At 49.7% G+C, this 12,754-nt stretch overlaps 4 protein-coding genes across 4 annotated transcripts; 2 read left to right on the top strand and 2 right to left on the bottom strand.

The window, feature by feature from the left end:
• Positions 1-1,838: 1,838 nt before the first annotated feature.
• On the bottom strand, positions 1,839-2,946 carry UREG_02440 (uncharacterized protein; the record flags this gene model as incomplete). Its single annotated transcript, XM_002542878.1, has 2 exons — positions 1,839-2,702; positions 2,761-2,946. 2 exons carry the CDS (start codon positions 2,944-2,946, stop codon positions 1,839-1,841), a joined length of 1,050 nt encoding a protein of 349 aa, XP_002542924.1.
• Positions 2,947-3,212: 266 nt separating this feature from the next.
• UREG_02441 (uncharacterized protein) lies at positions 3,213-3,817 on the top strand (the record flags this gene model as incomplete). Its single annotated transcript, XM_002542879.1, has 3 exons — positions 3,213-3,272; positions 3,332-3,660; positions 3,742-3,817. 3 exons carry the CDS (start codon positions 3,213-3,215, stop codon positions 3,815-3,817), a joined length of 465 nt encoding a protein of 154 aa, XP_002542925.1.
• A 93-nt stretch (positions 3,818-3,910) lies between these two features.
• UREG_02442 (galactose-1-phosphate uridylyltransferase) lies at positions 3,911-5,253 on the bottom strand (the record flags this gene model as incomplete). Its single annotated transcript, XM_002542880.1, has 4 exons — positions 3,911-4,022; positions 4,083-4,845; positions 4,906-5,093; positions 5,153-5,253. The coding sequence occupies 4 exons, from the start codon at positions 5,251-5,253 to the stop codon at positions 3,911-3,913; spliced, it is 1,164 nt and encodes a 387-aa protein (XP_002542926.1).
• A 5,068-nt stretch (positions 5,254-10,321) lies between these two features.
• UREG_02443 (uncharacterized protein) lies at positions 10,322-12,544 on the top strand (the record flags this gene model as incomplete). Its single annotated transcript, XM_002542881.1, has 5 exons — positions 10,322-10,897; positions 10,950-10,989; positions 11,045-12,131; positions 12,182-12,326; positions 12,488-12,544. The coding sequence occupies 5 exons, from the start codon at positions 10,322-10,324 to the stop codon at positions 12,542-12,544; spliced, it is 1,905 nt and encodes a 634-aa protein (XP_002542927.1).
• Between the last annotated feature and the right edge of the window lie 210 nt (positions 12,545-12,754).

Below are 12,754 nucleotides of genomic sequence, written 5' to 3' on the forward strand. Positions count from 1 at the left end.
AGATGTCCTCATGACATGTTGACTGATCTCCTCTCCGGTGTGGTCCCTACCCTCCATAACAGAGGGACGCCCTTGCATTCTTCTTGAGAAAGAAAGGAAGGACGAACTTGCTGGAATGCACGGAAAGTCGCCGACAGGACCGACGTTTCAGATTCAGCGGCTCACCTTTGGGCGTCGCGAAAGGCCTTGCTTCACCGCATTTTGGAGAAGATGAAAGCATGTCGTGCAACTCAATAGGAATTATACTCTCCATCTTCTCCCATGCATGTGGAGACAACACCCGAGTTTGTGTGGGTTGACCCCAAATTACTTCTCCCCTCTACTGAGAATTGTGGGCACCCAAGAAATGCAACTCTATTCCATCCTGCAGATACAAGGCTGTTGTTACAGGCATGGTAATGTGAGCCATTCCCACAATACTCATGAAAAATTCCAAAGCGCCGGAGTCTTCTCGGCACGGAAATGAAAGGAGGAAGTCCAGAATCTTTTAGTTAACTATCAGGCTCGGGCCAGCCGCTTCGTCGGGTCAGAATGGGTTCTCCTTTTGAGTAACAGTTGGCAGTTGCGGCAAAGAGCGGGATCTATTAACCCAACGCCGTGGTTCCAAGGTAACATAAGCTGCGCCAACAACCAAATTTTAGAACCGAAGGAGCGCTGCGATATAAGCTAAGAGGTCAATCACCTCTAGCATGGTCATTCGTGCCCAAATTTCCCACTAGTCCGAATGGCCAGTATCAAAAGATGATTTTTCAGTAGGGCTGAGTGATTACAGGAATAATGCTGATTCCCTTGCAATAGCCCCGACACATAGAAACAGAAGTCGACTGCTTGTGTACTTATCTGCATGCGCTTCGCTGGTTTCGATAATTGTGGCGTTGTTACATGCGTGGACGGTGCGCCGACTCTCTCATTAACGATGAAGAACCTGATACGGGGTACTTTCCAACACAACGGGCTTGGTGACGAGGCAAAAGTATCAAATCGAATACCCAATTCCCAATAATTTGCCAGATCCCATACCGAATCGGAGTCTTGGCCGGATTCTGCACAACATAGTCCTAGTGATCTGCGGGTATTCCATACTAGTAAAGGCAAGGAGTGAGAAAAGAGTCAAAATGCATCCCGACCTGGTTGACATGCATGGTTGCCAGTTACCGAGCATGCGCATTTCCAGATATCCCGTGTCGCCAACGCGATTACATACCACTCTAGAAGGAAAAATAAATTATTGAGACCAAGAAACCAGGGAAAGGGAAAAGAACTTATCCCCTGCTTGCCTGAGTTTGATTGTTTGGAAAGTTGCTTTTCCATAGGGCGTCGACAGCAACCTGGAGAGTTTTGGGCGTCAATGTGCCAGTGATGCAACATTTGAGATTGGAGAATCACAAATAAATCATGGTGTTGGGCTTCAACGAGACTTGGAGTACACAACTGCTTTTCTTATCTATTTTTTTCTTTTTTCAAAGCTTTGGAAGGGAAGATCGAAATATTCCTTTTCCAGAGGGGTTCCATTCACCTCCGGCATCATGGATTCCATACTCCGTACATGGTGCGGGATTAGAACTACAGACAAGGAGTGCCTTGTTGAGAACGGTCTCCGCATGACGTCCGTATGATAACGCTCAAACTCCGTAATAGCGAGTCGAGCTTTAACTACGGAAAAGTAGCTATGATAGGCTGATTAGTTACTGCTTTGATGGCTCTTTTTTTCAGTCTAAAGGTGTAACCCATTAACCTAATCATTTACTTTACAAGCAACGGACTTTCGTGAAACTTCAACCACGCCCCGCTAAAGGGGATTAAATCCTTTTTTTAGAAAGCAGATATGGACACAGGATTTACTGTGCTTTCTTGCCTCTTTCCCTTTCGGCTTTGCGCAGCGCTCGTTGTCGGATGGATTGGTGCATCGATTTGTTGATACCAAGGACTGTTTTGCTCATTGCACCCAAGAACGAAGTAATACCCCATGCCATGAGTCCATGAGTCCAGTATGGCACGGACGTATTCGAATACGAAGATAAACCCGCACCGCGCCCTAGATGGCCGAGCACCGACCGAACAAAATTCTTCGGGTTCGGTATCATCATCGAAGCTCTGCGAATCTTGGACATGGCAGACGTGACGAGATAGCTGATAACAAGCTCAACACGAACATTATGCGGTTCCAATTCAGAAGCAAGGGCAGTAGACCAGTGCTGTAAGAACGCCTTGCTGCCAGAGTATGTGGCAAGGAGAGGAGTAGGTAGGAGGCCACCAAAGGATCCCATAGTGAGAATCAGACCGCGTTTGCGCTGGATCATTCCGGGAGCAACAAGCTGTGTGACGCGCAATGTGCCGAGACAATTGATAGTGATGATATCTTTCATTTCCTTCTCCGGGGTTTGGACGAAAGGCACCGGAATGCTATGACTCAGACCGACATTGTTGATTAGAATAGAGATATCGAGCCCTTTGATCACATCCTTGAGTTTCTCATAATCTTCGTCGTTATCTTGGGAAAAGTCCATTGAAACGGTTTTGGTCATGATTTTGGGGTTGGCGGAGCTGATCTCGGAGGCTACAGCCGAGAGCTTGGATTCCGATCGTGAAACGAGGATGATGTTATAGCCCTTTCGGGCAATCTGGAGGGCGTACTCTTTGCCGATTCCATCGGAGGCACCGGTAACGAGGGCCCAGCTGCCCTTGGGGCCAAAGCTGCTCAACTAATGATAGAATCCTGTTAGTATGAACAGGGCAGTAATGGTGTTGGTAGAGTCTTACTGGTTTTCCTGGGAGTATGAAAATACTGAACAGAGCTCTTAGGAAGCTGAAGCTCTTGTTCAGGAGGAAGAGCCCGCCCGTCGCAAAAACCAACGCTGCGACAATCGTTTGGCACGAGGAGACGTCGAGCTGGAAACCGTCGGTACGGCCAAAGAGGCCACAGCCTTTAAATGATATATGGGACATGCTGCCAGCAATCAAGGTTGATCAGGAAAACGAAAGGTCGTGGTCTTGTCCTGGGAATTTTGACGCGTTGAGCTTCGGGAGACAGGGAGTTGCAGCTCGTTTTCGAATTTCTGGGGATTTTTCCCAGCTCCCGAACCATCATCCATCCAGCAAGCTCTCACAGCCAAACAAAACAATCCCACCGCACTTATTGCATTAAAATCTTCAATTTAACGGGAAAAAACGCGTCTTTTGCTTGGTCAGGACCGGGGCAATTCACCACGACAATGTCCCTTGCCTCTTATTTACCGCAGCACGAGGGCTATCTCCCCAAATGGCTTCTCTTGGTATGTTCCCTCGCCTCAACAGCCAGTCACCAAACAATCCAGACTGACTCTTCGAGCAGGTCTCCGTCGTGTCAACCCTTAATACCCTCCAAGCCTACGCGAACCCGACTTACACCGGTCAACTCTACGCCGCTACCCCAGTCACCCCCTTATCCTCGCGTAAATTCGGGACCTGGACATTCCTCTCCTCCGTCATCCGTCTCTACGCTGCGTATTACATCACTGATCAACATGTGTATGACCTGGCGATATGGACGTACGGAATTGCATTGACTCATTTTGTGAGCGAATGGCTGGTGTTTGGAAGTGCCAGGGCAAAAGGTAGATTTCTGAGCCCGTTGGTGGTCGCAAGCGCGAGTTTTACGTGGATGATGACACAGAGAGGGTGGTATGTGAAGTGACGTTGGAGTGGCTGGAGTGATGGGTAGAAAGTGTCTGCGAAAGGCGAGACGGTAATGATTTCGCCTAGGCCATGGCGTCTCGAGCGTGGAGTGTGGCGTGTGGATGATTTCAGCGCAGCGCGGGCTATTGCCCATTTCCTATAAATCGCCTTTAACATTGTGATCGACCGAGATACAGATATCAGCGGATTTCTTGCATATGACTGGAAAGATTTCTCTACTAGAAAAAACTTTTCTCTATTGATTCCCGTCTCCTAACTTTCGATATAATTCACCTCCACAACTTCGTAATCTCGCTGCTGCTTGCTCCGGAGTGATATCACGTTGAGGCTCAGCCATCAACTCATATCTATGCTCGCTATTAACAAACAGCCTCTCGATCACGGCGGAGCATAGCTTCATGACTTACCCGACCAGAAACTTCCTGATTGTCGCGCTTCTCAGTAGCGGTGGATAAAAGTGTAAATGTAGATGAGAAGCGTCCATTTCCTCCACCGTCCCGTCCAGCGGAGCTTGGTGAATCCCCATGCTATACGGAAAATGCGTATCAAAAAGATTATCATACCTTCTAGTAATCTCTGCGATTGCTTCCGCTAACTGTTCCCGTTCCACTGTCGTTAGATCCGCCAGTGAGCGTTTATGCTTTTTGCTAATGATCATGGTTTCAAAAGGCCATACGGCCCACCAGGGACAGAGTACCAGAAATGCGTCGTTTTCGAATACTATTCTTTCTTGTTTCTCCCGTTCGAGTGAAGCATAATCTTCTAGCATGTGTCTACCTGGTTTTTCTCGACGATACTTCTTCAGTTGCTCCAATTCCTGCGCTGGCTCCTCTGGCAATGAGCTTGTTGTCCATATTTGCCCATGGGGATGGGGATTCGAACACCCCATAGTAGCGCCCTTGTTCTCAAATATTTGCATATAGCGATACTGCTGGTTTGGCTTTGAGATTTGCAACGCTGGAGAGTCGGATGATAACGCGGCTCGCTCGCGCGTCACAAGCGGTGAATTGCTCGGTAGGTGGCTGATAAAAATGTCGGTCCAGGCATTGACTATAGGGGTGATGTCGCTGGTTGAGAGGTCGGCCAAAGTGAGATTGTGACTGGGGGAGAATGTGAGAACATAACACCTTCCTGTCACCGCTTCGGCTCTGAGGAAGGTCGATGCGAGATCTAGTCTTGATGGTCAGAGAAGACACGACCTTGGGACAACAGCAATCAAGGTAAACCCACCGTTGTCGTCTTGCCCAGGATCATAATCAGGTTGATCTTCTTTTACTGCACTGAAATCGTTCACGAAAACAAAGGTCTTGGTGTATCGAGGATTTTCGTTTCCCTGCGCCCGCTTGTTACCGGGGCACAAGTAGCAGTCCGGGTCATATGAGGGAAGAAGGGTTTTGGAGGGGGACTCCTGCTGGCCTCTAGCGGGCATCCAAGTGTCAATATTGTTTCCGGGCTGGCCGTTCTATCACACACTCACTGCCATGGTCTCTTGGTTCGATGCGGGGAGACCAGGACATAGGTCCCCCGTAAGGCGTTATATCTTCGATGCGAGATATCGTCTAGTATAGAGTCGGCCATGACCAACCAGACCTGACAAGAATAGGCCGATTTTCCAGGGCAGAATGAAATTGGGACGGAAGCCAACTGATCCCAACCGAGCGCTGAGGTGGTGACCACAGACTAGCGACGTCATTGCCTGCGACACGATGGACGAGAGCAATTTCTTTGCTGTGAGAACGGCAACCTTCACTTGAGCCGATGAAACCAGCAAGACGGGGAAACACACTGCAGGGAGGCTGATTTCACATCTAGCTAGCTCCATCACTGGCGAACTACACGGATCTTTCCATTTATCTCCTATTGCTTCAGCTTCTTCGTCCTGCGAGACACATCGCGCCTGAGCCCGGAGTCCACCGAAAAGCCCATGGATTCAGGGGATGATTGACCCGTCAGATCTACTGTTGCCATGTATCAAGGTCTGACACGCGAAAAGTATGCAAAATACAAGTGCTTTGGGGTCAGAAGTTGGGGTCTATACGGTGAAATGCACTTTCAAGTTGCAGCTCAGTCTGCCAGATTTGGACACCACCAGCGTAAGTACGAGTGATATATAATCATATTTTTAGGCGTGTCGGTCACGGCATCAGCCAGCGGGGGTGAAGGTGTGCAATGCTCCTGGGAGTGTGCTTCAATCTCAGCAGATATCGAGCCGATTTGAACAAGAGCAGACGCACGTTATTTCGGAGTGGATGGCCCAAAGAGGTATTTGGCTAGGGCCATTTGGTAGGATAATGATACCAGCTCCATAGCCACGACGTCGACGAACGAGGGCAGGGATATATACGTTTTGTGATCCGTACTCGCGCACCAGTACTGCTTCTGGCGAGAACGTCGTTGTCGATTCTACTTTTATCCATGGATAAGCCCACCTAGAATCCTGCACATCTGTGCCTCCCGGAGCGCTTTTGTTACATTGCCCGTCCTGGCCCCCAGCAGCAGACCGCATTTGCCATAGTTGCCACTGCATGCAGATATTATGCGAAATATGCGCGGGATCGCCTTGTGGATGATGGATTTCGGCTTACCCGCTCCCTAACGAGGACAGTTTCCCAAACCAAGAGACGTAACAGAATGAACGTTCTCATGGAGTGAGGCCGTTGCAAACAATCCCCCGCCTTCAAATTGTACAGGGCATAAATTGGTTGTGATTAGGGGCCAAATGTTCCAAAAGCACAACGAAGACTTTCAGCCCGGCGCCGCGAAGGTCTGATTGCATGACACCCATCATTCACCTAACTAGCTGTACGGCCCGAAAATAGCAATTTCTCCCAGCGAAATGTTTGTACGGAGTATGGATGGCGCATAGATTCGAGATGCGTGCAGCACAGCCACCACCGCCACCACAGCCTCAACGCAGAGCTTCATGGCGAGCCTGCGAATTTGCGAACCCGATTATTGTTAAGGGGAGAGGATCAAGATTAAGATGCGAGTGAAGTAGCAAGGACGAGTGCCAATGGTTGGGGTAAACCTAGTGGTTATTGACAATGATGGCTTCAGCCGAACCGCCGAGGCCTAGAAAACAGAATTTGGGGTTTAAAGGAAAAAAGCTGCATATTCAGTTTCTCGATCCCCAGTGTCGTGACTTTGCAAGGATGCAGCCGCTTATACTTGTCACTTCCCGTCCCATCCTGACCGCTTCCCCTGGACATTGAGCATCGACCCGCGCAGGGATCGCGAGCTTCGACTTTTACAGTCTGGATACCCATGCTTCAGCTCAGTAATAGGGCAAACAACGCCTTCTGTTCCCTAAATAACCTGTTTCCGACCTCTGATCACCAATTGGACTCTCGCATAGCGTGAATGAGAGCTGGTGGAAGATGGTAGTCTTTCCAGTGCTGACAAATTGACCAGCGAGCCCAACACCTAGGTATGTTAATTGACCTGGGTGGTCGCGAGGCCGTGAAGGCACGGCGAGTAGCCCAGCGATTTGACATTTGCGTTTCTTTTTTGATGGGTTGTGAGTGATCCGCTCTTTGCATTTCCCAAAGTGCGGTTGCATTGCGACTTGGACGAGAGCTCAGCGATCTAATTATGAGTTCATTACCGCTGGGGAAAACTGCAGATTGGCCTATTCAACATTTTGAAATGAAGGGAGCAAAATCTTAGGATAGGAAAAATTACCCCATGACCCTGTCAACATACCAGCGGAATATTTATGCAGCCTAACGCTCTTCAATCTCGAGTGACTGTTTTGGGTCAAGACGGCGAAATAGTCTAGCCATGTCTGGCTTCTAACACACGATACCTAGCTAATAATAAAGCCAAAACTGACACAAGAGCATTGGAATGGTGACCTAAAAACAGACTGGATGACCAGCAGGATCCCCCTGTCAGCTCGTGGACATGGAGCAGCTAACGCAGGCAAATTCTGGACAGGAAGGTCCAAATGTTAGGAATCAGGTGATCCTAAATGGATGCTTGGGGCGATAAGGAGTTTCTTTGCATTAATAATAGGAATAAATAACAGCTTTCTTGGTGCAGCCAGCCATTCACAGCTTGCCGGTGCAGCTGCACCGGTGATATTCCGGCTGGCCTGATGGAGTTGGAGAGCCATTTTGGGTTGTTTAACAGGCCGGATCGAACACGATTGCGGTATTGGCGTTTTGGTAGAGATGCAATCTCATAGATATTCTCATGCAGGTTTCGTATCAGCGCTCAGTCTGGCGTGTCCATGTGGGATTGCAGTCAAGCCTTGCAGGCCTGAACCATTGAACTCTGTTGGGACAACCGGTGGATGGGATTTGCCTTTTCACCGGCGGGACTTTTTAAGGTGCAGGAAGGGAACTGATCTGGACCCGAGTTATTGGTTGCTGGCGTTGAGCGGCAACAGCCCTCCAGGCAAGCGGATGAAAGGCAAAGGCCTGGTGTCTGCGGCTGAGCTCCGTCTCGAAACCTCGTGGGTTTGTTGGCCCTACCGGAATCGCCTTTAGAGTTGGACAAAGCACGCACGGTTTCCCATGACCTGCGGACGAATTGTGAAGAAGCTTAATTGCTGCTGCAGTAAGCTCTTCCACTTGTCTGTGTTGCACCAAACATGCATGGCCGAGTCCTTGTCCTGGACCCCAACGCAAAATAATCTAGACTTGGTCGCCGTTTTACCTGCTGATGCAGCACCGAAAAGTTTATGCAAAGGGGATTCAGTTTGGCCCCCTTTGGGCGGCAACACACCGCATCATTCGATGGGCTTGTTCTTTCAAATTCCATCATTCGCGGGCAAGCCTAAACGGCCGGAGATTTTATCAAGATTCGTGCACTAAAACTCGCGCGAAGCAAAGTGGCGAAAACTGGTCTCTCCGCACTCCACTAAACTCGTTGCCGCAATTATCGGGAGTGATAGGTGAGAAAGGCGACATGGGGTTTGCCCACTGAACCACACAAGAGTTGATAGGTCTTTTGTGAATTGCAGACTATCAAAACTATTTGGCTCGCTTTCAACTAGTTAGCTTGTCCCGGAGTCTTCTCTCTCTCTGGTTTGCATCCAGGGTAACTTATTTATCCTTTGTTAAATTGCCAAGCTCGAGAAACATAAATGAATCGGCCGGTCTGGATTCCAATTTAGAGTCTGATTTATCCGCACTGCTCTGCGGTGCTCATTTTGCCTCTTTTGGAGGTGTTGCGATCCTCTGTGATGCCACACGGAAAAGGGGCAATTCTGATATCGCAGTCTCTCCAACACGACAGAGAGGCAAGGCGAATTGCCAGCGCAGCTCTTCATTGGCAAACGGTCGCAGGGAATGGACAAGGCTATTAATAGCGTCCTGTTCCTCGCATTCTGCACTGACCAGCCAGCCCGTATTTGCCGCAGGTCGATTGGAGTCGACCACAAAGCTTGGCTTGTTTCTCGCCGTGCTGTTTCTCGCGTGGCCGTCACGTTTTCCGCCTTGCTGGCTGCGATTCTCATCTGCTGGCGGCTTGGAGCATCCTGATGATCTTGCTGATCGTCCACTCCCTCTTCCGAGCCTAATCCCGCTTCCTGTCCCCCTTTGCACGCTGCCATCCTGAGCTGTCGAGGCAGCTGTGCCCTGCTGATCGATCTTCCGTGACGCTGCTCAGAAACCTGGAGCCTTCCTGCACCATATTGGTTTTGCTTTTTGACACCCTTTCTCTCTTCCATACTTTCAGGTTCCTTCATTTATTTGCTTTTTTCCCCTAACTATCCCTCACCCTTTCCTTGCCTGCTTTCTTTTGATCCTGTCCCTTCAATTCTCGTCACACTTTTCGCCTCCCCCTGTTGCTACGAATTCCCATCCATACGCCCCCGCTCACCGTGAAAACAAACCATCCTACCCTTGCCGGCACACATGAGTAGATATCCCTATCATCCATGCTTCCACGCTACGTTTTCTTTTTGCGCAATAAAGCCCGCATTGCTATATATATGATCGTACTCCCTGCCTTTCTCAATGCTGGACGGCCCGTTTATAGGGGCACAGACAAGTCAAATTAACGTTCCTTATTTCGTATCCCCCACTGCTCTCTGCTCATTCCGCTCAAGGCTGCTCCGCAAGAGCAATAGATAGTAGGATAGCTCCGGCGCTACCTGTTCTAATTGCCTAGTGGGCCTCAATGCTTGTTTAATGAACCATTTGAGGTGTTTTCTCCCCCGGAATCACATCAAGCTATTCTCGTCACGTTGCTTTCGTCTTTTGCATGTCTTATATTCAAGTCAGTTGACGACCATCAAATGCCCGAGTTTTGATTAAAAAAAAGCTCTCGAACTCGCCGGGTTACTCATTTCCGTTCATTCCACGTCCGTTGGTTCTCCCGTAGCCCAATAAAGGCGATCCATACTAAAATTCCAGCGAAATCTAGCTTGCACAGCGTCACTTACTTCTTCTTTTCTTTCCCGTCTCCTCACATCCTCCGTCTCCTTTCCGGGGCCTGTTGCTGGGCCTCCGACCATGGCGGAGAAATCGTCCGTCGTAGCGGAACCAGCGGAGCCGCGTCGACCTTCCGCTTCCTCTCCCGACGAGACACCCGCACCAACCACGAATACAAAGGCGAAAGGTCCAAGGAAGAGAACCAAGACCGGTTGCCTGAGTATGTGCTTTCATTCCCCTTTGCCTCTAGAAACCTACCCGCCAACATGCCTCTAGCGTGTCGAAAGCGAAGGATCAAGTGCGGGGAGGAGAAACCGCGGTGTAACAACTGCATCAAATCGAAGCGGGAATGCGAAGGATATGGGCAGCGTGTGATCTTCAGAGACCCGGTTGGGCCAATTCCACATCTGGGCCCGATAAGCTCAGCCCGCGACTTGACAGCAGCAAACCAGGGCTTCTTGAATCGCCAGTTTGTCCAGGCGTTTCACCATGGCGAGCCCACTGGAGTACGGTCCTTCCTCCCCCTGGCACCTCGACCGTCAGCCTATGGCCCTGTTGCCGATGCTTTTGTGAGACAAGAATTTACATCCTCTCCGCCTGGAATTCCACAGCCGATCCAAGAAGACCAGTACTCGTGGAATGCGATCCAGTTTGCCCACCCGCATCAGCCAGCTGCACATAACTTCTCCCAGCCCGGACAGAATATGAGTACTCACCAGATTGATCCGGATTATCAACTCGGAGCACCGTACAATGGCCCAACACTGTTGGATCATCCGGAAGACTACCTATCACACGGGCCTCAAATGGTATATCAGTCCCAGTTTGCTTCGTCCGTATATGTAAGTTGGCCTTTTTAACGCCTGACCAACTAGGGCGACTAATGACCTTCAGATGGATAACGCATCTTTATCGCTGACCGAATCTGGACAATGTATGGCCAATAATTTCCTATATGTCAACCTATAACTCGCTAAAGCTGCCTCCAGATAGACGACAACACATTCCACCGGACCTGGGCGCGCATTCTGATGTAAACCACAACCCCCAGCCCACGGTTGGAATGGAACCGGAATTTGACCCTGGATTCGAAAGTGATGATTATTACGACGTTGAAACGGACGAAGAATTGGATGAGCTAGAGTCTAATAAGCGCTTTGACTCGTATGGACGCAACGCAAGTATCTTACCTCGTCAGTTGCTATCCAGCACTGGCCAAGTCTTTACCTACGAGAGCTATGAAAGCTTTCTCACAACGTATCATCCGTCTCCTCTTGCATCTCCTCTCCTAGACCCACAGCATTTCCAGGTGTTTTACCATTTTATGACCGTTGCGGGCCCGGCATTGTCCATTTTCGAAAGGCATCCGTATGTACCCTCGGCGATAATGTCTAATGGATCTATCCCACCAGAACAGCAAAACTTGTGGTCATATACCCTGCCAACCATGGCATTGGAACACCAAGGATTGCTACAGGCGATGCTAGCGTTTAGCACACTTCTTATTGCGAAAACGACGAATCAACCTCTAACAGCATGTTTCAGACATTACCATTATGCGTTGAGAAAGGTTGGCAAGGCTGTTGGATTGCCGTATCGCCGCAAACAGATTTCTACGCTTGCTGCCACGCTCTTGCTGGGATTTTTTGAAGTCATGGGTGCTGAGCATAACAAGTGGAACAACCATTTAGCTGGTGCTGCTCATCTAATTCGAGAAACCGATTTTGCCGGGATGACTCGCGATATTCGAGCTATGAGAGCCAGAGCGGCGTCAGAACAGTGGCTGCCACAAGCACAAGGGATTTGGACGGGGCCTTCCACGTCGTATCTAAGAAGTTATTTTGAAAACGATATATTCGCGCCAGTCGAGTCCGACATTGATATAGCGCTCATTAACACGCTGACGGGAAAAGCGATAAACTATGATGAGTTTGGTCAAGTGGGCAGCCCAAAGAAGAAGCCGGAGACCAATTTAACCCCCAAAGACGTGGATGACTATAGAGTTCGATGCGACCTGTATTGGTGGTATTGCAAACAGGATGTGTTTCATAGCATAATTAGTGGGAATGCACTCTTGTATGTCACAAAAGTGATTTTTGAAAGCTTGAAAACTGATATATGTATAGGCTGCCGTACGATCGATGGGGTGAATGCCCGCCCAGAGCCGGTGTAGGTAAGCTTGATGCGGCTTACGGGTCCATGGATCATTTGATACTGCTCCTAGCGAGGATCAGTACGTTTGTCTTCAAGGATCGGAAGCGAAAGCTGAAGGTAATTGAAGCTAATGGCGGCGAATGGCGACCTCCGCCAAACTTCTTTCCGCCGGGGATGAGTGGCCCTGGTCCCCGTGCACACAACGGTCCTCAACCAGGGGTTCCGCACGCGCAAACCGACCCGAAGAGGAGGGCATCAGCGCTAAAACGTGAGGCTAGTCCTCCTATGTATGGCATGGTCCCGCCTTCTGCGACAAGGCTCCCATCAGCCTTTGACAGCAAGATTTACCCTTCGCCGCCGTCTCCCAGCGGTTCAGAGGATAGCATAGACCTAGACTCGCTGACAGCAGCAGCCGAAGAGGAGTGGCAAGAGCTGGTGCACGCATGCGAGGAATTTGGAACGGCACTTGGGACGTCGGGATTTGTTCCACTGCCGCCAGACGGAGCACCGCTGATAGCCAGCCCGTTTGGCCCGGCGATACAGTA

This window comes from Uncinocarpus reesii, genomic scaffold, assembly GCF_000003515.1.
Source record: "Uncinocarpus reesii 1704 scaffold_1 genomic scaffold, whole genome shotgun sequence".
Classification (NCBI taxonomy): domain Eukaryota; kingdom Fungi; phylum Ascomycota; class Eurotiomycetes; order Onygenales; family Onygenaceae; genus Uncinocarpus; species Uncinocarpus reesii.